The 26791-nt window shown below is 31.4% G+C and overlaps 2 protein-coding genes across 3 annotated transcripts in view; one reads left to right on the top strand and one right to left on the bottom strand.

Annotated features, from left to right (window-relative positions):
* Positions 1–26791, bottom strand: part of LOC126743930 (uncharacterized) — a 75118-nt gene that overhangs the window by 47457 nt on the left and 870 nt on the right. The window contains exon 2 of the mRNA XM_050451221.1: positions 26443–26772. The gene's annotated coding sequence lies outside the window, so the exon portion shown is untranslated. The remainder of the gene's footprint in view (positions 1–26442; positions 26773–26791) is intronic.
* Positions 18290–26791, top strand: part of LOC126744133 (sex peptide receptor) — a 70318-nt gene continuing 61816 nt past the window's right edge. For both annotated transcript variants that reach the window (XR_007663075.1, XM_050451481.1), the window contains exon 1: positions 18290–18476. Coding sequence is in view for 1 of the 2 variants with exons in the window: in XM_050451481.1 (XP_050307438.1) it covers positions 18450–18476 (27 nt within the window). In the remaining variant the exon portion in view is untranslated. The remainder of the gene's footprint in view (positions 18477–26791) is intronic.

The following is a 26791-nucleotide window of genomic DNA, read 5'->3' on the forward strand; positions in this document are numbered from 1 at the left end:
ATAAGTCTTATCACAAACATCAAACACCCCAAAACAAATCCTTTTGACAACTAACTGGAATGTTTAGTGGCTTACTAAGGTTTAGGCTTATTTCCTATGCAATTTAAAATATTTAAAAATAATTTCAGATTGGAAGAATGACTAAGATGTTAGGATACCATCCTTTCCATTATAAAAGGATTCAGGAGTTAGAAGAAGAAGATTTTCCAGCTCGAGTAGACTTTTGTCATTGGATTTTAAGTCACCCAAATCTTCGTCAAAAAATTTTGTGGTCCGATGAGGCAACTTTTTCTAAGAGTAAGGGCTTTAACAGCCGTAATACTCAGTTTTGGAGCATCGAGAATCCGAGAGTAGTTCGACGAACTATCTTTCAGCATAGATTTTCCTTTAACGTATGGGCGGGTTTGATAGGAGATAAATTGATATGCCCAATTATTTTGCCACACAGGTTAACTGGTCGTCATTATTTAAATTTTCTTCAAAACAATCTCAGAGATTAACTGGACAATGTTCCCATAGAAACTCGGCTGGAAATTATTTTTCAGCACGATGGGGCACTAGCTCACTACAACCGACAGGTGAGAAACTGGCTGGACAACAATTTTACAGGGAGATGGATAGGCCGAGGTGGTCCAATAAACTGGCCTGCACGATCGCCCGACCTTAATACTCTGGATTATTATCTTTGGGGTAATATGTGCAATATTATTTATGCCACTGAAATTGATACTCCAGAAGAGCTTCAGAGGCGAATTCTCGCAGCTGCAGGCCAAATAAGAGAAAACCTATTTGAAATTCTTAGATCGACCCAAAACATTCAAATAAGATCCAGGTTATGCATTCAGGAAAACGGAAACTTGTTTGAACATTTGTCTTAAATAAATTAGTATTTTTATCTGTTTGCAATTTTATTTGTCAATTTACTTTTGAAGCGTGCTATTGTGTTTTAATCAAAATTGTTATTAATAAGACTATGCAGCGTTATTTTTAAATGCGTTTTTCTCGAAAATGGTAATTCCCAGCGTTATTGACCAAGAGGTACTTTTTTACGTAAAAAGCTTTAAATTTTTAAAATTTAAAAAAAAAAACAAAAACTTTGCAAACAATTTTTTTTTAAGTATTTTTTTAAGGCTCACCCCCTAAATGATACGCACCTGACTAAACAATGAAAATTATGAAATGACAACTAAATTCAGCATATCAAAATTGGGAGAATACCAAAATTTAAAATTTTTATATTTACCCGTTTCGAAAATAAGTGGAAAAAACCATCTTCAGGTGCCCCCTTTAAAAGGGGCGTAGCTCCCTTGGAGGGCGTTTGCCGATATATGTTTATAGGAAAAAGTGAGGTTATTTTTGACCAAAGAATACAGGGTTCGCGTTTCGTCCACTAATTTTGGGACACCCTGTATAACCCGAGGACAAAAAGGACTACAGCGCGACCATAGTGGCCGATAGCACAAAATACACAAATCTCGTGAACTTGTGCGCGGTAACCCTGTATCACCTAAACTATACATAAATAAGTAAATAAGTCAATAAAATTTTCAATGGAACAGCAAATGGCAGAAAAAAAGGGCGAAAGGCGTGTGCGAGGCAAAACAAGGGCAGTTAACAGTAACAGTAATAATAATTTCACAGGATATCCTATCTTATTTTATTTTATTTTTGCGGGAAAATCTGATAACAGCACGGCACTCATGGCTTGGAAGAAATGTAGGTTATTTTTTTTGCTCATTAATAAGAAATTGCTAAGCGTATTTTAGGAATCTTTTATAAGTAAATTCCTTTACTTCATCTGGTAAATCATTCCACAATGTAATCCCTATAAATGTAAAAGATTTCTGAAAAGCTGCAGTGCGATGTTGAGGTACCCTGTATTTATTATCAAATCTTGTATGATGCTGATGTAAATGTTAAGTTGTAACTAGTCTATAAATCCAAGTTAAACTAAAAAGTCGATCTAAAAGGAAGTCATTACATCCAGTTGACATTGTCAATGACTACTATTTAGTTGATGTGATATGGCAAACATAGGTTATTTAAAAAGCCATTTTTTACAATATTGATGTCAACGCTAACATTTTGAAAACTAACCGTAGTTACCAGGGACGGATCTTGAAAATATTTTCAGGGGGGGGGTCAATCGAAAAAATCTTATTAAAAAAATTATCCCCTCACAAATGACCATTTTGCTGAGTACAATTTACTTAAGTTTATTTACTATTATTGTTTACTAACTAACTGAATCAGCTCTGGGTACAATTTTAATATTCCAGCAGCAATCCAGCAGCAATATAATTTACAATAATTTTACAAAACTCACAAAAGTATAAATAGATGTACACCTAGATTAGAATCTGTGTGTGTACAAAACAAAAGTAATTAAGAAGATAATATATATAATTCACAATTCACTTAAAGTTATATACTATATACCAAATATACCAATATACTATATACTATATTATACTATATACTAACTATATTAAAACCAAAGAATAAACCAAAATAATGATTAAATGAACTAATGATTTAAATCGCCCTAGTCAGAATAACAGATCTTAACCACAAATATACTGATAAAGCTGCATATACCCTATATTTAATTTGCAAATAAATAATTATCTACGCAACACCGTAGCAAAAACTTCAAAGTTTTCATGAAGCAACCTATTTATTTCTCTACTAAACATATGTATATTTCGAACTTCTCTAATACTACTTGGAAGAAGGTTAAAAAATTTTGGGCCAAGGTATGTTAAAAACCTTTGAGTAGTCGCTCTTGTCAGAAAAGGCACAGTAACAGAATGCACTGCTTGGCTTCTAGTATAGCAACCCAAGTTCTCTATCGGTCGCCGCAAATCAGGATATTTATAGACAAATATTAGCACTGACTTAGCATACATTTGCTGTATTGTAAAAACGCGCGCTTCTTGGTATAAACGGTTTGAGGAGTATCTGGGATGTTTTCTTAAAATTACTCGTAAAAGGTATTTTTGAGTAATGTTTAAAATGTTTATGGTACTGGCAAATGATCCTCCCCATATTGATATTCCATATCTAATGACTGATTCAACCAAGGATGTATATAACATTTTTAAAATGTGGAGACGCATACATTTTCTAAGATGATAAAATTTAAAAATTAGTTTACGAATTTTTATATTAATACTTTCTATATGTTTTTCCCATTTAATATTTTGATCGATAAAAATACTTTATACATGGAGTCCTACTTAAGGTTTCCATGCAAGCACATGGCTTCTCCTTTAATATGCACTGATATGTGTGTATTTTTAGTACATCTGTATTAATTTGATGGTTATCGAGAATGCTAAAACTCATAAATTTTGTTTTTTCAATATTTACTGCTAAACGATTTTCTTCTAGCCACCGACGAACCATTGCAAAATCTGAAGTTGCTCTCTCCACAGCATTCGCCCAGTTATCACCCTTTACCAACAAAACAGTGTCGTCCGCGTATGATACAAGTTTTCCAGATGTACTAAGAAAAAGAAGTTCATTGATATAGAGGGTGAATAGAAGAGGCCCCAGTACAGTACCTTATGGAACACCACAATTTATTGTTTCAAAAACACTATACTCATCCTCCACCCTAACACATTGCTTTCTTTCAGTAAGATAATTTTTTATAAGAGTCCAGCTTAATCCCCTTATCCCGTAGTCGTCTAATTTATCAAGTAGAATATCGTGTGATACCGAGTCGAAGGCTTTAGCCAAATCTAAAAATATAGCTAACGGTTTTTGATTTTTTTCAATATTTTTACAAATATGATTTGTTACCTCAAATAGTGCCTCTTCAGTTGACTTACCCTCTCTAAAACCATATTGGTTGGGAGATAAAATGTTGTTTTTCTGTAAGTGTTTTGAAAACCTAATGCGTATACAAGCTTCAAGTATTTTTGCTATATTACTAATAAGTGATATTGGGCGATAGTTGCCTGGAGAACACACGTCATTTCCCTTATATATCGGAACAACCACTGACTTCTTTAATTCATTCGGAATTATTCCTGTTAAAATAATACAATTAAAAACATGGGTCAAGGGTTTTGCAATATTATTCCGTATTTGCTTAAGTAAGGTACTCTTTAATCCATCTAACCCCGGTGCAGAATAGTTTTTTAGAGCATTTATATTTTTTAGAACTTCATCCTCAGTAATAGGCGTTAAAAACATAGTGGTACAATTTAAGCGGGAAAACTTATTTTTTTTATTACAATTTAATTTACTTGACATTGTTTTTCCTACGTTTATAAAAAATGTATTAAAAATATTTGCTACATTTTTTTTATCAGATTGAATCGTGTTATTTTCACATCTAAGTGATATTTTGTTTTTATTCATATTTTGATTAGTATTCAGTTCCTCATTTATAATTTTCCACATTTTTTTAGGATTTTGTTTAGTTTCATTAAACTTTTTTTGAAAGTACGAGTTTTTTGTTTGTTTTATTAGCATATTTAAAATATTACGGTAACTCTTATACTCATTCAACAGAGTTATATTATTTTTATTTTTTAGATAAGATATTTTTAATTTGTCTCGGTGTCGGATGGAATTAATTAAACCAGATGTGATCCAGGGTTTTAGTTTTTTATTTTTTGATGTAAAATTTACCTTTGTACTTGCCAATTGTATAGCATTTTTTATTATATTTTGAAAAAGTTCATATGTCTCCTCGCTTTGGTCTTTATCGAAAACAACTTCCCAGTTTGCCTCTTCCAGAGTTTTATTTAATTTATTATAATCTATAGATAATAGACTATAATAAATTATACAATGTAAGTGCACTATAAATAATAAGCTAGGAGATGAGTAGTCCACATACTCCGTAGTAACCCAGAGAAAAGTACCGTGTTGCTTATTCTGACACTTCATGGAACACTTGCTATTGTTTGAGGCAAACTGCCTGAACAATAATCAAGAATATTATTATTATTTATCGGTCACCATTATCTGATAGCTCTGAATTCTGCTTATGCTTGGAAAGTCTGCTGCTTATGATCCCATGTTCATCCTCCATACTGTTGGCGGGTGATCTATTGCAACACTGACCCTCCGTAATTTACTCAGTTCATTTAACCTTCAAATGTATGTTAGGTCTCCCACTCGCATCACACGGTTCTCGTCCAGCACCATTGACTATGTTTGCACTAATTATCCCGAACATATGGTGGATTGCACTGTTGTGGATTCTGGCATGTCGGACCACGAGGCAGTGATCTGTGAGAAATCAGTGAAGGGAAATCCCCCAAAACTGCTGAGTGCTCCTACGGTCGAATTTTCAGCAGGCGGTACTACGACAGATTCCATGACTCGTGTGTGGCTGCTGGATGGGAAAGCGTGTTGAATTCGACGGATCCATTGTCGTGTTTCCACCGGAAATTGATAGACCTCTTTGATATCTCTTTTGCCATGGTGAAAATTAGACCAAAAAAGAACAAGAAGTCATGGTTAACTAGGGGACTTAAAACTTCATGTAAAAATTTGAGATCCCTTCACACATTAAGAAAGTTCACGAATTGCCCGACTTTTCATCAATATTTTAACTCTTATAGGTCTTTGTATCGGCGACTAATAAAAATCGCCAAAAGATCCTTCTACTCAAATTGCCTAAATAAGGCCACAAACAAGTCTAAAGAATGCTGGAAGATTGTTAATGATATCCGTCAATCATACAGCAATTATTCCATGGCAGTCCCTGAATGTTCTGCTAGTCATATAAATGACTTTTTTATTGGAATTGCTGATAAAGATTTGGGTTTACTTATTTATCAAGCACCAGTATTCAGGGATCATTTTTCTTTTTACCTACAGACTTGGTTGAGCTTAAGGAGGTATTAACTTCTATAAAAAACAAAAACTCAGCCGGGAAGGATGGCCTATCTGCCAAAATAGTCCTGAACATGCCGGACATCTCTCTGAGTGTCCTTGTTGAAGCTATAAATGCATCATGGGTTAAGAGCATCTTTCCCGCTTGCCTAAAATCTGCTAAGGTTATCCCAATTCATAAGACGGGCAGCCTCGCTGAACCATCAAACTTTAGACCAATATCCCTTCTGTCCACATTTTCAAAGATTATTGAAAAATTGGTTAAAAAACGTGTGATGTCTTATTTAAAATCAAAGATTATTCTTAGTGGTTCTCAGTTTGGCTTTCAAGAAAATAAAAACTCAAATGACAAATGATACTCCAGGTTTCGAGCTTGGCGGTGGTGATGCCTGGGTGCTTGCAAAAGGCAAAAAATCTCGTAAACAACACCTTCAAAACTCTGAAACAGAATCCCTATCAAAGAGGCGAAGCTTCGAACAACATCAAGGAAGACAAGAACGTCGATCCTTTAGGAAAAAAGTCGAGAAGATCATGAAACAAAAAAAAATTATTTTACTAATTTCTGAGCATAATACCCAAAAAAATACTATTCTTCTTTCAAGAAACGATAAAGCCTGATAGACTATCATTAGAGTTGGTGCAGGTAAAATTAAATGAGAATGCAAATCCTATAAATATTTTTTGGCTGCGAATAAAGATACTGGATATATTAAATATAATTTTTTTAATACAATTCTATGTTTTTAACAATCTAATATAAGAAACAATTCCAATATTAAAAGTTATTATTTACCGATTCTCCGTAGTCAATATTGGTGGAAGAAATTAATGTCAGTACAGTTTTAATATTCTTTAATTTGTGCTCTGGCAAAAACAAATCATCAGAACCGATTTATGTTCTTTAAAAAAATTAGTCAAAAAACAATGGGTAACTAAAAGTTTTCGTCGGTCATCTTAAATTTAGTGGGGGACGACCGAAATACTTTTAGTTACTATTATCTATTAACTCCACTGCAAGAATGGAAAACTTCTTCAACTAAATAAAAAACAGTTTTTCCTCCTTTTTTTTGCAAAATATCCAAAAATAAGGAAGTTGAATCTTGTTCCAAGGAAAATAAACTTATGGTAACAGAATATGAATTCGTGCGAAAACCGTTGACTGCTATAACTCGCGAGTCCGCTTTGGGGCTCAGAATCTAGGTCGAATATCCAATGTAAGTCTTTAGGCTAATGACACCGTGAAAGATAATACTGTTATTAAAAATATTCGTGCGGCTAATAATTTTTTAAATATTTGATCCGCCTATTTGATGGCACTCCAAAACCGGAGAACTTGCCATTCAATTTTTTGCAAAAGAATGATCTGTTTAAAGACAATAGATGGGATATTTCCAAAAAATGTTAGAGCAAGGCCGTTTTTCATAAAAAATGCATTTGTGTAAAAACTAATGATCAAACTGTATGAAGGGTAAAGGAGGATAGAAAAATAAATCAATCAATCAAATATGCTCTATTGTCAAAAAATTAAAAAAAAAATTGCAGACGAAGCAGAACACACAAATATAGAAACTAAAATACAAGTACTAAAAAAATACATACAAAACTGGGTACAAAAGGCATAAATGTACTTGGTCAAATTTCTTATACTAAATGTAAAATGTAAGAAAATAGGAAAGTAAATAAAAATAGTAATACATTAAAAATAGTTATAGTAAATATTAATACAATGTTTAAAAAGTCATAAAAAAATAGAAAATAATGCTATTCTACATCGTAAAAATTTAATAATTAGCCAGTGCGTGCATGATACTCAAAAATTAATATTAAAAAAAATCATCTACTGCATATAAAGCTCTCTCCAGTAAATATGATTTCAAAGCATTGCGAAATCGAGGAAAAGATGTCAATGATTTAATTTCCAAAGGCAGATGATTAAAAGAAATAACTTATACAAGTTTATCAATTAATAAAGCATTTTAAAAGCATTTCATCATTGCAAAAATTAATACGTATAAAATACAATACTTTACAGCATATTCGATTTTATAACAAAAGGATTTGAATTTAGTTTTCCTCCTTTCGTATATACTTGCATATAAAAAACATTTTTTTGGGTATACATTAATTTATATGTAAAAGTTATCCATCCATCTCTCTCTTTCTTATTGACGTTTGGTATAGTACAAAATAGTGTTCATAAGAAAAAACGTTGATGATGGTTGCTAAAAGACGAAAAATCGTATCATCACATTTAGATCTCCAGTACATGGAACTCCTGTGCGTAACTCACAAGTGAGTACATTTTATCTCTCTTTAATTTTAACCTTATTTTGACTTTCTAAAAAATATATTTAAAAGTTTAATTATTTTAAAAGCCTTAGTTTGAAATAACTATCTAATTAGGTAAATGATTGTTATTGTTGATTGAGATGCTTTTTTGGCGATGTATATTTTTTTTTTGTAAATACTGTATTATATGAACTTATAATTTTTTAATTTGTAAGATTGCAACTAATGGTTTATTTGCCCTTTTAATGGTTTTTGGGACTTATCAGTATATATTGGAGAGTATATTATGTGTTACGACCTTTGCACATACAGGCCGTTTCAAAATTCACTACATATATTTTAAGGGCGTATTCCTGAGGTCAAAATAAGACTTTTTTTCCTATAAACATGGGTCCTAAAATGCACCCCCTTCAAGATACAGCCATCGCAAGAAGTGTAAAAAAATCGTGTGTCTACAGTTTTGCATCAAATTTAACGAAGTTTGGAATACCCCCGTTATTTCAGGTGGTCTATTTACTCTTTATGTTAGAAAAGGCGTAAAACTAATTTTAAAGCGTAAACTGAGGGGGTGCACACTTTTGACGGCCAAAATTTTATGTACGCATACATTTTTTTAAAAATTAAGTTACACCAGAATATGGGCCATACAAAAATCTAAATTTTAAGTCTCTTGCATTTTTTTGATAATACGAATAGTTTTTGAGAAAATCACCGATTAATAAAAGGCTACCAATAACGTAATAATTAAAATTTAAACAGATAATATTAAGTAGTAGGATGTGACTATATTTGTTTAGGACATTTTTTAAGCGGCACGACATTTAACAATAAATAGGTAGACTGGTTTTGCTATTGTTGAAACTTCGTTATTGAGGTTTTTTCAATAAATTGATGAACAATTATTTACATTAAAGAAAGACGGTTTATAAAAATACAAAAATTGGTTAAAAAATTATTTAACATTTATTAACATAATAATTAATTATTTTTTAAATAAACAATAAACTTCTGAGAAACAAATATTTTTTTAATAAAAAGTGCTCGAAATGCGCACCCCCCCCTGCAATACAAGCCTCCATTCGTCTTCTCATAGATTGTTTTACTCGCTCTGAAATTCCGGGAGTATTTCTTATTGTTTTAAACGCATCAATAATTCTTTGCCTTAGGACCTCGAGCGAAGGCACTTGACCAGTATTATAGACGAGGCTTTTTACATATCCCCAGAAAAAAAAATCCAGAGGATTGCAGTCCGGGGAGCGTGGAGGCCATGGTATTGGGCCTGCTCTACCAATCCATCTCTCAGGAAACACAAAGTTCAAAATAGTCACGCACTGTTATACGGAAATGAGGGGGGGCACCGTCATGCATAAACCACATGTTCGTTCGTAAGTACATTATCTAGTAAACCTTTTAAATGGTGCTGTAGAAAGTCTAAATAAGTGTCGCCAACTAAAATTCTAGTAAAAAAGAAAGGACCAATTAACTCATCTCCCACTAAACCTGTTCATAAATTAAGGCTAAAGTGCTCCTGGTGGTGAGATTGCCTAATTTCGTGCTGATTCTCTGCTGCCCAAACATACACATTGTGAAAATTCACCACCCCTTCCCACAAGAAATTGTCTTCGTAAGAGCTTCTTCTGTGAATAGAATACTTGATAAAAAATTATTATTTCTCGCGCATAATATGTAAGCGCCTTGGGAAATCTTGAGGTAGCAAAGCTTGAACTCTTTGAATATAGTATGGATACAAGCTATTTTCGTGCAAAACCCGCCAGACAGTTGCATGAGAAACATCCAAATTCCGAGCTATTTGTCGGGTGCTTAGGCCAGGATCGTCGTCGATGGCATTCAAAATTTGCTCCTCTGTCACTGGGTTTCGTGCTTGTTGCGGCCTGCCTGCATTGTTCCTGGGGGTCCGAAAACTACCGTATTCCCTAAGATGCCGATGTGACTCTGAAAAATGTTCGTACATTCGGGAGTCGGGCGATTAGGAAAGCTTAGCTGATACAATCTTTGAGCTTCATACGCGTTACCATCAACAAAACCATAAACAAAATGGATGTCTGCAAGATGTTCGAATGAATAACGTTCATTTTCCATTTTAGCAATGTTAGCGTTTAGAAATAAAACATGGGAATAAAAACTACACTTTAAATCTAAAACGGGAAGTAAACTACTGGAATTAAACAAAGTCAACAATGACAGTAAATTTATTTTACACCAAATGTCAAATGTTAAGAAATATCTATCTAAAAATTGCTATCCTTGTATTCACCGGCGATTTTCTTAAAAACTAATAGTTGTATGAAAAAAAATGCAAGAGACCAAAAATTTTAATTTTTGTATGGTCTATTTTTTGGTGTAGCTTAATTTTAAATAAAATGTATGTACACATAAAATTTTGGCCGTCAAAAGTGTGCACCCCCTCAGTTTACGCTTTAAAATTAGTTTTACGCCTTTTCTAAGATAAAGAGTAAATAGACCGCCTAAAATAACGGGGGTAATCCAAATTTCGTTAAATTTGATGCAAATGCTGTAGACACAGTTTTAAAAAATCGATTTTTTTTACACTCCTTGCGATGGCTGTAGCTTGAAGGGGGTGCATTTTAAGACCAATGTTTATAGGAAAAAAAGTTTTATTTTGACCTCAGAATTATGCTCTTAAAATATATGTAGTGAATTTTAAAACACTCTGTAGATATTAGATTATCTAGGTGTAGGTTGCAATATTCTGTTCATTATTATCTTTGTATCAACCTAGCAAATCTGCTATAATATTGTAAATTCAGTATTTAGGACTTAAAATAAACTTTATCTACTTCTTTAAAACTATGTAAATGTGTAAATATAAAGATAATAAAAGGGGAAGATTAATAGGGGTACTGTTCCTTCCAAATAAATAATAAATATACGGTGCTTTACAGTAAGCTTTAGAACCTTACAGTAAGTTTTTTCTACATATTATATCGATTCCTGCAAAGAAAAATATATTCAGATGTATAATAAATATATAATATGAAGAACAAACTTCTCAATTGTCTAAATGGATCAAGATCGTTCTGGTCTGTAGCAAGAGCAATTGGTCAAGATTTCTGTGGGTCAAAAATTCCACCTTTAAATAGCAAAGATAGTTTCATTGCAATGATACCGACCACATGTTCGCATCAAAATGTACGGTAGACCCACAAGGCAAAACACCAACGACTTTGCCAAGAAAGTTCAATTCCGTCGAGATAATCCGTCACAGAGATCTTAAAAAAAGCCACCTGATAAAATACTGCCAATACTATATAATACTAATATATATTAATAAAATATTATAATATACTAATAAAATAGTATGCGACCGTGATATCAACGTTGTGCAATCTGTTTCTTCTTTCATACGGAAAAGGTCTATTACATGGAGACTGGAAACTTATACAGATTCAACAGATACCCAAAAAAGGAAAAAAAGACCGACAATAACCAAGGTAATAGAGAAACTTGTCAACCAACAATTTTTGAAACACTACTAGCGACCGTTATATGGTTTTCGAAAACAGATTTTGGCAGTATGTTGGCCTCCGTCACGCATCATCTTTAGACCGGGCCTATTGAGAAATTATGAATCCCGTGTAATAGCTCTAAATATTTCAAAGGCATTCAATAGACTCTGGCATGAAAACCTTTTACACAAACTGTATTTTTATGGTTTGCTACCAATCTCGAAAGAAAGTTTCTCGAGAACCTAACACTGCAATCATTTGTTTTACAAAAGCATTAAAAAATCACTACATCATTTAATTTCAGCTTGACATTAGAAATATAAATTTAATGTCAATATTAGATTAAATTCGGATTCTAGAAGAATGGAGTATTTCTTTGAACTCTGGGAAGAAACGGGTTTAACGTTTCTTCCCAGAGTTCCGATATTGGAAATGTCATTATTGTCCCGTTGTTCCAAAATCGGAACGACCACGTTGTCCCCCTCTCTTTTCTGAAAAGCTTATTCTTAAATATAACCGATTCCAAGCGGTCTATCGGTAACACGAACTTAAAAATATACCTGGACTGCTAATGCATATGGCCACGATACCCAACAATGACCACTGCATGGTGGCCGCCATTTTTATAGTGGTTGTGTCCTTTTGATGTTGGTCACTCTGAAAATTTTTAGTGTTGCCAACAAAAAATATATTAAATAACGGTAATGAAGTTGACATTTGACGTGTGAGTATAGCGGATTGCCTAGTTTTTGACGATTTGTAAACGACGCTTGGGTATATCGTCTGGAACAGGCGATGTATCTTTCTCCTTATTTAATACGTGAATAATGTATCACCATCTTTATTTAAAGGTATTTGATTCAGTTTCTCAAAACCGAATTATTGTGAATTGTCCGTCTGTGTTGTTTATAACTTTATAATAGAATAATATATTGAGTTGTTGACAGAATAATATATTTTTTCTATCTAAACCCTTTATAATTACAAACCCTCATAAAATCATCTATATTTTGATTCTTATATATGGTTGTACCTATTAATGTGGAAACACTGTACATGGAAGGAAAGTAAAACTTAGAAAACTAAGGAAAGTATACTTAGTAATAGTAAAAATAGAAAGAAAATAAGTATTTTTAACTGAATTTGTTAAGTAAATACAAGCAAAAATTTAAATGAATATCATAATTTTCATGGTATTAAGATTTATAAGATTCAAGATTATCAGAATGATAAAACAAATATTTTAAAGTGCACGCATCTATTCCAAGTTGATTGAAACTTTGTCTCATTTTAGGTGAGGATTACTTTTTTTTCATAAATTTTAACGAAATTCTTAAAGAAGTACCAGAAAAATCACAGATCTAACGCAACTATCTTAAATTCTTACCTATATGTAACTTTTTATTTTGTATTTTTGTAAACATAACCTCTCAAAAACTTTAATTGTTTTATTTCCCTACAGTTGGCACAATTAAAATTTGTCAGAGTGACCAACATCGAAAGGACACAATCACGCAAAATGGCGGCCCCCTAGTAGTGGTCATTTACCTTTCATTCAATTGGCAGTCCAGGTATATTTTTAAGTTCGTGATCGGTAATTACCGGGTGCTTAACCTTAAGCGGTTATAGTTATAACCGCTTGAGATATGTGACGTCACCAATTAGCCCTTTATACGTCATCAATTTGGAACAGTAATTACCCACGTCCGGAGCTGTTTTCTAAACGTCAAATCTCAAAGATATTGAAATAAGTGCAGGAAAAATAAAAACAAACAACAAATTATTTCCTTTTTAAAAATGACACATTTATTATGACTAATAAGTTTTCTTTTTTGATATTTATGTTTAACAACTAATTACATAAATTACTGGCGTCTGGGGTATTATTTAAAAACAAACAAAATGATAACAGTGCCAGCTGACAAATTACGAAGTTTCTTTAACCAAACAGGTCCAAGCGGCCATGATTGGTTATATTATAAAGGGACTGTTCAAGGTGAACCAAGGGCTTAACCGCGGTTAAAACCGATAGATCGGTTGGAAACTTATGTCTAGAGGCTGACCCACTATTCGGAGCGGTGTACTGTAGGTTGCCTATAAGACATGATAAAGTGACAAATGATTATCTATTTCTATTCTAACCTCAAAAAAATTTGTTTGGTGACTTGTATGTTTTTTTTTCGCGAAAATTAAGAAGACATGTAAAAAGTAGCCATCCGGAAAATTAAATTTAATTGCGTCTTTAAAAGTGCTTCAAGGGGATGTTTATAAGTGTACATATTGTAATAGACAATTTAGTTACAAGCCAAATTTAAACTTTCATGTGAAAAAAGTGCACTCAAATGTTCCAGTCTCTTTAAACGTGCCTGCTGAAGTTCAAAAGTCAAAACAAAAATGTCCATTGTGTAAATTCAATGCCAGCTTAAAAAGGGACTTTGTTAAACATTATGAGACATTTCATAGTATTCCTATACAGTGTGACATGTGGAAGAATAAAACCGAAAATGAAACAACAGCTAGTTTCGTTAAAGAAAAAGGAGTGAAGATAGGAGTAATAAATTACATATGCCATCGATCTGGATTTTTTACTTCAAAAAGTAAGTGCCAAAGACATCTCAAAACACAAGGTAGCAATAAAATTAATGGGTTCTGCCCTGCCATGATAAAAGTTACCCACAGTGATGAATATGTGGTTAATTTTATAAAAACTCATGTGGGCCACCAAAATACAATTGGGCACCTATTTCTGTAATCTATGGAAAGACATGCCATTGCTACAAAATTAGCCACAAAAATTCTATTTGAAGCTGTTTTGGATGGAGTAAGAGATGGGATTACAGAATCAGACAACTTACAAAGGAAGCATCTTTTAACAAAAAAAGACCTTTACAATATTGAAGCGAGTTTTAACCTTAGATCAACAGTAGTAAGGCACAAAAATGATGCAATTAGTTTAGAATCTTGGGTCAATGAAATGAAAGATAGCTGTGTTTTATTCTACAAGCCTCAAGATGTTACCATGGATGAGTACCCTCAGTTGTGTAGTGATGATTTTATTTTAATAATCATGAATAGTGGTCAACTAAGTACATTGAAGAAGTTTGCAAATGATTGTATTTGTGTTGATGGAACTCATGGTATTATAACAGTTATTATAACAGTATCAATATTATAACAGTTATCAATTTGAGCTTCACACACTGTTAGTCCTTGATGACTTGCGTCAAGGATTTCCCTGTTGTTTTTGCATCTCGAGCAGAAGTAATGAAACCATAATGACTTTATTCTTCAATTGTGTAAAGAAAGAAAGTAGGCTTATTGAGGCAAAGGTATTCATGTCTGATATGGCCGATATGTATTACAATGCTTGGTCAAAAGCAATGTCTGGGACACAATTCCGGTATGTTTACCTGTCTTTTTTATGTTATAATAATATTATCAATTCATTTATTAGCTTATATTGCACATGGCATGTTGATCGCGCCTGGAGGAAGAACCTTAATTTGATCAACACCAAAGAAAAGCAGGTAGTTACTATTTTATAGATGACTGTGTACTTAAAAATATTTTTTTTTCAAGAATTGATCTATAAAAATTTAACAGTTCTTCTCCAAGAAACAGATCCCTCTGCCTTGGAACATATGCTAAACAGTTTTTTAAGAAACACTCTTGATGATCCAAGTACTTCAAATTTTGGTCTTTATTTCAAGTCAAATTATGCAAGTTAAGCTATCTCCTGGGCATACTGTTATAGAATGCATTCAGGATTAAACACAAGCATGCACATTAAAAGAATGCATCGTACCATCAAGTATATTTATTTTTGTGGGAGAAATGTTAAAAGGCTTGATAAAGCTGTAAATGCCCTTATGAAATTCATACGAGACAAATTATTTGACCGATTAATTATCCTAAACAAAGGTAATTTTTCCTCTAAAATTATACAGTTCTGGAAAAGGCATAAAACTAGTTTAGGTTTAGACATATCTCTAATTACAAGCTTTGAAGACACTTGGTAAGTTCCATCCTCTTCAAAAGCTGAAATGTACAACATCAATGAAAATGACATTCATTGTGATTGTCAAATTATTTGTACAGATTGCAAAGTATGTATTCACAAATATTCATGCAGCTATATGTCTATAAGAATATGTGCAAGCACATTCACTTACTTTGTAGGTTTAGGCAACTTGAACAGTCTGAAACACAGGGTTCACAGGGATCGTCAGAGGATGGTAAATACATATTTTATTTTCTACAGTATAAATTATTATTATCTTTTTTTAATTGCAAATCTTTTAATTTTTTAAATACATTTTTATGAAAATATTATCATGGGTAAAAATGTATAAGACTGTTTAGGAAATTGTACCATCACAATGCATGACAAGCTATTAAAAAATGTCGACCCTGTATATCAGAGGTAAATTTATTTGGAATATGTACTTTCGTTTTTGGGTTGGTGTATGGTTTTATTTGTTTTAGCCTGCTATGTATTATTTATATTATTAAGGAGATTTTTAACTATTGTATTATTATTATATTTAATTTAATGTATACCTATTTTTTACCAAGTGGGGTAAATGAATTATTTGTTTTTAAATTTTACAGTTACCTATAATTGCAAAATTGGTAATTTAACTTTTTATATTTAAAGTAATATGCATGCATTTGGTTTTGGGTGATGGTATTTGCATATTTAATAATATTTTATCTCGTGTTTTTTTCTATCCTTATTTTTAAATATACTAATAACAGCATGAAAATTGATTTAATTCAAGCATATAGTTCTATTTTTGTCATTTTTTTTAAAAATGAGTTATATTTTTATAGAAAAAGAAATGCAAATTGTTTGTGATGAAAGAGCAGTTGTATCAAAGACTCTTTTTGAAAAACTTGACAATCAATCATCTTTAAAAGGCAAAACATTAACTGTAAGAAAGGAAGAGATGTTGCGACACTTGTATGTTATGGTTAATGGCATTAAAACAGAAGAACAATGGAAAGCTTTGGAAACATTGATTAATCCTATTGAACCAACTTTGGCAGCAATCAACCAACAGTCCATCAGTAATTTTAAATTGAAATATGCAACACCAAGTCATTCAAAAATCGTAAAACAGAGAAGGCTGTTTAGCACAAAGAATAAAAACAAAAAGAAAGTACCGCTGTCTAAACCTACAAACAAAGAATGAACGTCCAGTGCAACGATATATTAGAATGGTCACCCGTCAAAACACCAGCATTTTACTTCTCAAACAATGTAAATAGAAGGTGGATGACATTGTTTGGCAGGTGGAATGCTGGTGTTTTGACGGGTGACCCTTCTAATATATCGTTGCACTAAGAATTTCCTTTTATAGGAATTTTCCTAACCTGATAGGAGATGTCCACATGAAAAATCTTTTAGAAGGTTATTACCAAGATTCGTAGAGAGAGGGAATATTTGTTACAAATGTAAAAAGAATGAGGTCCGTAAAAGTGAAAGATCAGTACAACGAATTTTAAAAAGGAACCATTTTCATCCATACCACTTCCATGAACATTCTTACAAAATGAATAGCTTGCGAATGTTCCACAAATTACTAGAAACCGAATGTGGTTTCAACAAGATGGAGCTTCTGCACATTTTTTCGAAATATCGGTGAACATTTCAATGTGTCCTTTTAAGAAAAATGGATTAATTGACCAGCCTGACTACAAGACGCGTTTGCTCAATTAACTCCACAAATGTTACATAAATTAGGAAGAGATTTTCAAGAACGTATTAATTTATGTTTTGAACAAAATGGAGGACATATAGATTACTTAAAGTAATAATAATAAAATTATTGATATTTTTACTATGCTTGATTAATTACTATCGTCAAATATAAAACGACCAAAGATAGCTAATATGTTAATAATATTTGGGGGAGAACTGCTGCCTGGCTTCTTCCCCAAATAGAGGGGGGCACAAGTATTTAATTATACCACTGGAGAGTACTAGTGAATTGTACTTCATGTGAATCGAAGGACCACAGCTTTTATGGCGCTGAACCAATTATCTTAATAAATGAAACAAACTTTTACAATACAAAATATACTCATTTATTATTCCACCTAGAGCTATACCGCGACTTCTATATATGAAGAAGTGCACAAGTCTCTGAATCAACTCCCCAAGCACGTCTTTCCTGAACATTACAACTTGCAAAACGTCTAAGCATAAAAACATAATTGTTCTACGATGAAATAATTTTTTGGTCACATTTACAACCCTATAAAGGAACGAAATTAAACAGAATATTTGGAAAAAATGCTAAAATACACATAAATAACTCAAACATATGATTACAAATAAATCTTCTCGTAAGGCTTAGATTTTTAACACGTTTCTTTATAATTTTCCCATTTATTTTCCTCTATTGCCAAAAAAAAAATAATAAAATCCACTTAAAGCAACTTCCCTTTCCGTTTTATTATACGCCAAACCGCCTAAACTAAACTTTCCTATTTGATCGATACCTTACGTGAAAAATGTGGGACAAATCAAAACAGATAGAGGCTCTGTGACATGGATGAAAAAAAAAACGCGAAAAAAGCGTCAGTCAAATCAGTTTTAGCGTTGGCCTGCTAAATTTAGCCGAACAGTAGTATGCAGAATTAACTTTTCTCACCTTAAGCTTTCGTTAGTCGAACGCTGTTGTGAGTACGTATTGAAGTTTAAAAGTGAGTTTTTCGGGTATCAGAGGAAAAACGAAAATGCGCGTTTATTTATCCATGTTACGTGTGCCAGAAAAACACTAAAAAGAGATATATTGTATTAGTATAATGCTAGAAGTGGACAAAGATGTATTGGTAGGTTAAACTGAGCTTGAAATAATAATCATTCTAATATATGAATTCGTATAACATTAGTATTTAATAGTTAAAAAATTAAAAATTAATGATATTTTAAAGTGATTTGTAATGAGAATTGATTTTAATTTAAAACAAAACATATTTAAAAACTTAAATAGTAGTATCATAAGATTTAATAATAAGCATAATTAAATATTTTAAAAGTAGTTGTTACTGTAAAATAATAATAAATTGGTTTCTTTGACAGTATTAAGAAATAACAGCGTTATGAACGTTGGGCACGAGAATCAGAAACAAAAATCAAATTTTTACAGATAAATTCTGCTCACAATAATATTTGTTTATATTTTAGGAATTGATTTTAAACTTGTAAAATAGGGTTGAGAGACGTATAGGCCATTAAAATTAAGGTGTTTACATGGGGTAACCCGGAACAAATTTGGGACAATCACGATACCTTTTTTAGATGGTCGACAGTGTTTCCTTAAAAATCGCACTAAATCGCATGGGTCGTACTCGCTTTTTATTTCTTTGAAAATATCTCAAAATTATAAACTATTAAAACAATTTATAAGAGAGGAAATTTGTTGCCAATGAGAATAGCTACAAAACCGCTTTTTGTTTTTCAAAATCGCCTTAAAAACAAAGAACTTATGGGTCTTTAAATATTAGGCCATTACGGTTTAAGCAATCAGAATCAGATGCAGATTATATGATTGCCGTGACCGCAGCAACACAGGCCGAGCAAAGTCAATCTAATGTTTTTGTTGTTGGACAAGACACAGATTTATTTGTCTTGCTCATTGAACATTGCAAAACACAAAATCTGTATTTTTTTAGACCAGGTGTTGCAGGCAAAATGGACAAAATAACAAATATACATACATCAAAATCGAATTTAGATCCTGCAATAGTTAAAAACATATTATTTGTTCATGCAATGTCGGGTTGCGATACCACATCGGCATTCTTTAAAAAGGACAAAAAAAGTGAGAATATCATATTCTTGCAAGGAATATTTTTTTCTTTAAAGCGATGAAATTTAATTATTTAATTCAAATTTATTTTTTCTTACATTGAACCATTTTGGTAATTTGTATTAAAATGGTCATATTCTTAATTTAAGTAATTCTACTGTTAACAATAAATCTATGAACATATCGTTTTGACGAATTGCTTCATCAAACTAAAAATATTTAAGACCAGCTACAATGAGTTATAAATTCAACTTAAAGATGTGAAGAATTGCTTTAAACCGTCTGGCAAATTAAATTGAATATTAAATAATATTAAATTAAAATGTTTATGGCTTGTTATTAATATTTTTTTATTCGATTTAAATAGGTTAAATATTTGAAATGAGTAATATTTACACTCAGTTGAAATAAATTAATAGTTTTATAGTATTTAGTGCTGTTGGATTTATTAGGTTTTATTTTTGAATCAAAATAAAAATACCAAAAAGGACACACTTTCTGGTAGTTTTATTTTGATAGCAAAAGAACCCTATAAATTACCACAACACTAAATAACATAAAACTGTCAATTATTATTTCAACTAAGTGTAAGAATTGCTATAACGTATTAAAAATTCAACCGTTTTATATTTTATGATTTAAGTATTGCAATAAATTACTATGTATTTACCTAATTATTTTTCGGTTAAATTCTGGTAATAAACTAATAGAACAGGTATTCGCAAACATATGTTTATTATCCAAAAACAAAAACCTACATACATTATATAGGAACAAATATTACTTTAAATAATTGTAACAAAAACAGTTTACTACTACAAAACTTTAACTACAAAAACAATTTACTAGTAAACAAAAAAACACTCATTCTGTGTATGTTTTTTAAATATAGGTACATATTTATCACAAAGTACAAAGTAGGTACTCATAGAAAATAAAAATGTGAACAAGTTTATTTCCTAAAAACAAATATGTAGGTACCTACGTAACACGTTATAATATAACAATAGGATTATTTAGAAAACCAAACCAACCACATCTATGCATGTAGCTTTTTTAAACAATCCTACTCAATACTTACAAAAAAAAATGGTAATAATATTATTATGTAGTACATATTTTAAAAAATAAAACTTTAAAAGAATCTTCTTTTGAATTATGATAAAAAAAATCACTACATACTACAACAATAAAAAAAACTGCACAATCTTCTGTTATAATTCACTACGTCAGAAAAAATTGAGGACTTCGCCTCAGATGGTAATGATTGTTCAATTTCACTGACTGATACAGTGGTTGCTGTTGTTTCTTTCTAAAAATGTATATCGTTTTAAACAGTTGATTTTTATTTAAAATAAAATAATTACCATTTCTTTAATTTTATCAAGAGTTTTAAGTCTGGGCCCCACAAGAGGCACTAATTCCTTCAAAACCTCTTCATTAAGATTTAATAATTGATCCTCATTAATTTGATTTGCTAGAAAAAATATAAGCTGACAAATATAAGACATTTTGTGACACGAACTGTGAGGAAGAAAACTAAAAAACAAAAAGTTAAACAGAAAAGAAAACTAAAAGTTTATTTATTTAATTGTGTAAATTGAATGGTTGACACTGAGAAAAATAATGCGATAATAATGTGCAAATGTGTTTATTAGATTGTTTGTTTTGTGATGTCTGCATTGCAAAGTTAAATGCAATTATGCGATAAAAATAAAGAAAATGCTGAAGGGGGATTTAAATTCAAGGATAATACTGGATCTAATAATAATCAAAAGTGGATAATACTGGAAAATAATGGCGTTATATTCTAAAGAGATTTATATAAAGAATCGAGAGTATAGGATATATATCAAGAAGAATATTAAGAAGCATCTGTGACACAGTTGTTAAAATGTATCAACAAAGACAAGTTTTTTGGTAAAATTGATATAAAAAGTTATGAAAAACGCAAGCCCCTTTCCAAATCTTAAAAATAACAAAATTGTAATAAAAATGATTTTTAAATAAAAATTTTATAAGCCTTTGTTTGAATGTTCTTTCGATAGTATCGAGCAAAAAGAGTCATATAATCTGTTTAAAACTTTATCAAGCGTATATACAGATTTAAAAATAAATATAAAAAGTTACTCGTAACAATGGCGGAAGCTTGTTATTGTCTTTACAATGGCGGGTTTTAATAAAGACTAAACCTAACTAAAAAGAAAACCAGAAACTAAACCAGCGAGGAGTGCCTTAAAGGGAGTGAGTGTCACAAAATGACTTATAAACGAGTATCATACAGTATTTTTTCTACCTTGTGACATTGTAGCCAAAAAAAATATAGGAAAGAGGAAGGAAGGCGACGTATAGTAAACGAAAAAGTTTACTATACGTCGCCGGTAGGTTAGGTCAAACGTGCGAATCACATAAAATCATAAATTTAAATAATTATACGTACTAATATTAAACTAAACTTACTTTTAAACACTTCGATAACTTCCTCTGGTAGATTCCATTCTCGCAAAACTTTCCACGCGCTGATTTTCCATTTTTCAGAGGAACAACACAGGTTGCACGCCACACACCACTCAACGCGTCTATGACTAACACAGAAAACAAAGGGAGGAAAAAAAAGAAAAAAAAAAAGGGTCCTCCCTTTGTTTTCTGTGATGACTAACAAGAGTACAAGAAGCAAGCAGGGTACGCGTGACGTGGTACGATATTCAAAGCAACAATTTATTTTCACTTGATTAATAGAGTATTTTAAACTATATATACGGGCTTTAAAGCAATAATATATATCTTTCTAAACAATAAACTAATTTATTTAAATTAATTAACTTGAAAAGCTTAAATTGAACATAACATTTACTAAATTCAAGATTATAGTGACTTGAACTGATACCTTTATTATTCAAATGGGACATTTCACTTGTTTTTATTTGAGAATACATTTAATACAACCAAATCTATGAAATATTTTGATTAAAAAAGTATTCTCTTTTTAAATCTGTATTTTAAATATTTTGTTTCCTATTTATAAAGAACTCTATTTCCGCAATTTAAGCCTATTTATTTCAATTAATAATGTATTATTCTTGAAAAAATTAGAAAATTTATTTACTTGTTAGGAGTAATCGTTTTTTTCTGTGCATTTTATTAAAATTAGGAGAAAATTTTATTCTAAAATGGTACGGCAGTAGGAGAAGCCAAAATTTAAACTCATTTAGGTATGTGAAATACAATCAGGTAATTGCACGCCAAAAACTGTGTAGTAACTTTGAGCTAGCTTCTTTACACCCGACAACTGAAGCTGCTCAATTATATCTTAAAAGGGTTTACCTTCAGGTGCACTCATGGTTGGGAAATAATTTAGATCCAAGAGAGTGGGGTTGGGTGGAAAAGGACGCTTACTTAGACCCACAAAGAAACAGTAAGGACATCGCTCCCGATTTTATTATAAAATTATTATTTTGTGGATGCAAGTCAGTATGCTCCAAAACATGTACCTGCAAAAAGGTAGGAATTAAATGTTCATCAAGCTGTACAATTTGCATTGGACAGTATTGTGACAATGCAACAAATGTGTCTTTTGTTGAAAATGATGAATGTATAGAATAATTTCTTTTTCTTTTATTAAAATTTGTTTTAATAAAGTAAGTATACTTTTTGTTTATGGATGTATGACACGATTACTGTGTTTGGTATCAAATTTAATAATAAATACAACTGGCCTAACTCTTTAAAAAGTGTGATTTAGGTACCATGCCATACAGACTTTAGTTTTATACTAAGTATACTAAAGTATATTAAATTTTACTAAAGTATATTTATTTCCAAGGTAGATACGACGAAAACAAACGCATGCCCGTGACACGCCACCTGGGCGTGATCAGACACGGCGAAAGTATTGAACAGGGCCGCACTTTAATAATAATATAATATGCAAGAAGTGAGTTTTTTATAGTGCTGGAAAGTAATGATTCGAGAATAGTTTAAAATATTGTCGTAAAATTTTGATAAAACAATAGGGATGTGGCAAACACATTTAAATATTTTTTTTTTGCATTTTAACCTTTTTTTATCTTAAGGGTTGGTAGGGGTATAACTTTGGAATTTCAAATGGGATAATGCGTTTTATTCCTAACATTTGAATTTACATGATATAATTAATCGATATCTATAATATACGTTTCAAAACAAAAATTAAAATAAACATAACAACTATTATTCTGATGAGCTGGAAAAACTATCATCATTATTATCATCACATTATCATCATTATTATCATCTACGTGAATAATATATTCGATACATTTTTGCCACTTCCCGGGTGTAATGTTCATTAAGCCGCGATTAAAAGGGTCTTTCACATCAGATAACTTATAGGTCGTATTATGTTTGGCAACAAAATTTTTCGCATCGGCCCGTATGAGCTCAATTGGGTTGAGCTCGCAGTGATAAGGAGGCAAGCGTAGTACAATTTTATTTTGAGTCTATTTCATCAACTATATATATAGTCGCTATTTCATCAACTATGTACACTGTGTCCCATTTTGGATGAGACTGCAGGGTATCTCTGTCATTTTTTAAGATAGAGCTTTGCGGTTTTCGCGACCCTGTATCACTTTTTTGTAAAACTTTTAAAGCCACAAACAGAAATATTCTAACTACTTTTGTTCCTGAAATACAGGGCGAAAACGAAAATGTTCACTTTTGGAGATGTTATTATTTCTCAGGCCCTGTATAAGATAGAATAAAAATGAAAACTGCTTATAATAGATATTTTTACATAAAAGTCAGTGGCGTATTTAATTTTTTTTCCCAATGCACTGTTTTTAAGATTGGGCACAAACTTGGTATTTTTTAAATGGAACACCCTGTATATTTTAACGTGAAATTTTTGCATTTTTTTTTTCTGAATACATTGATGTATCACAACCTAATCTTTGATAAATTTTAGCTCAAAGAATTAGAAAAATCCATATTTATGTTTATTTTTTTAATAGTAGGCCATGAATTCTTTGACACATGCATAAAAAAATGTTTTGTTTATTGCATTCATGGAAACTAAGTCACAAATAGACTCAATACATATCAATAATGATGGCTGACGGTGAAAATATGGAATTCCAAAATTTTGAAAAGTATGATATTATAAAATGTTTAAACCTTTCTAACGAAAATGTCGAAGCGGCGCAGCAATTATATTTAAATAGGTAAAGCTCTAGCTTATTTTATTTTGTTACAAAATTCAAAAAATAAAAAAGATCTTATTAGGTTTCCAGAAAGACGTCAGCCATCTCGGGTTACGGTATTCCGGTTAAAATCTAATCTTTTAAATTATGGCTGCTATTCAAAACCTAGGCAACCCCATGTTGATAGAAATGAAGCTGGCGAAATTAATGTTTTAGCGTGTGTGGAAGCAAGACCCCAAATTTCCTGTAGAAAGATAGAGGAAGAGATAGGAGTTTCCAAAACAAAAGTGCAAAAAATTTTGAAAAAGCATAAATTTAAACCGTATAAGATAAATATTATTCAAGAATTGCATCCTGACGATCCGTTTAAACGATTGGAATTTTCTAATTGGTTTTTAACCAAAACTAATGAAGATCCGGATTTTGTAAAAAAGGTAATATGGTCTGACGAATCCCATATAAGCAGTAGTGGCATATTTAATAGGCAAAATACCAGACATTGGTATCAAGAAAACCAACATATTACTTTTGAACGACAGCAACAAGGCCGATTTGGTTTTAGTGTTTCCTGTTTTGTATTGGGCACTAAAATTGTATATACAATTTTTGAGGGTAGCTTAACTGCCCAACGATATCTAAATATATTGCAAAATAATTTGCCAGAGTTGCAGGAGGATATACCTTTAGCCCAGCGACATCAAATATATTTCCAGCAAGATGGAGCGCCCGCTCATAATTCAAGGGTAGTTAGAGAATATTTAGGTGCCCATTTTGATAGACGTTGGATTGGCACACACGGGCCAATCAGATGGCCCCCGAGGTCACCTTACTTAAGTGTTTTGGACTTTTTTGTATGGTCGTACTTAAAAAATAAAATTTATGCAAATCGGCATAATAATATAAATGAACTCCGAGCGACAACTGAAGAAGCATTCATAACTTACAAAGGCAACCCTTTATAATTTTAAATGCCTTAAGACGAATACAGACTGTATGTGGTTTTTGTATAAGACAAAATGGACAGCAGTTTGAACAGTTTTATTAAATTTATATTTGTTGTTTTTTTTTTTGGTTTTTGTAATGAATTTTCTAATTTGATTCTTGTAATTACTAATTAGTTTTTAATGTTAAACCTGGTCCGATATATTTTTTTTGTTTTTAACATTTTTATGTTTATATTAATATTTTAAGTTAATGTTTAAAATATAGTTAAATAAACAGGTTTAAATCACATGGCGTTTTAAAAAAGTAATAATTAAATGCATGTATATAAGAATTTATGGCCTTCTATTAAAATAGTATTATATTATTTATTAAAAACAAAAATAAATATGGATTTTTCTGATTTTTGAAGCTAAAATTTACTAAAGAATAGGTTGTGATACATCAATGTATTCAGAAAAAAAAATGCAAAAATTTGACGTTAAAATATACAGGGTGTTCTATTTAAAAAATACCAAGTTTGTGCCCAATCTTAAAAACAGTGCATTAGAAAAAAAAAATTAAATACGCCACTGACTTTTATGTAAAAATATCTATTATAAGCAGTTTTCATTTTTATTCTATCTTATACAGGGCATGATAAATAATAACATCTCCAAAAGTGAACATTTTCGTTTTCACCCTGTATTTCAGGAACAAAAGTAGTTAGAATATTTTTGTTTGTGGCTTTAAAAGTTTTACAAAAAAGTGATACAGGGTCGCGAAAACCGCAAAGCTCTATCTTAAAAAATGACAGAGATACCCTGCAGTCTCATCCAAAATGGGACACAGTGTACTTATTGTACTTATTGTATTGCGACTTACGTTGTTTTACAATATCTAAAAGCTGATATTTTAGCATTGTTTCATCAAACTCGAGTTTCTTCAAACGGAGCCAGTTTTGAATGTCGGCTTTTCTTGAATTACTTGTTGGGACTTTTTCAAGCTTCCGTGAGTGTTATGGGGCATTATCTAAAACTATGACGCTGTTGTCATCAAGCATGGGCAAAGTTTTAGAAAACCATTGTTCGAATGACTCCCCATTCATTTCCTCGTGGTAATCGCCTGTCTTTTTCGATTCGAAACTCCAAAAAGCGTCATTAGCGAATCCATCAATACTGCCAATATGGAAAATGATCAGCCTTTTTCCTTTTCCTGAACAAAAAAAAATATT

The sequence above is a fragment of the Anthonomus grandis genome, chromosome 1, assembly GCF_022605725.1.
Source record: "Anthonomus grandis grandis chromosome 1, icAntGran1.3, whole genome shotgun sequence".
NCBI classification, from domain to species: domain Eukaryota; kingdom Metazoa; phylum Arthropoda; class Insecta; order Coleoptera; family Curculionidae; genus Anthonomus; species Anthonomus grandis.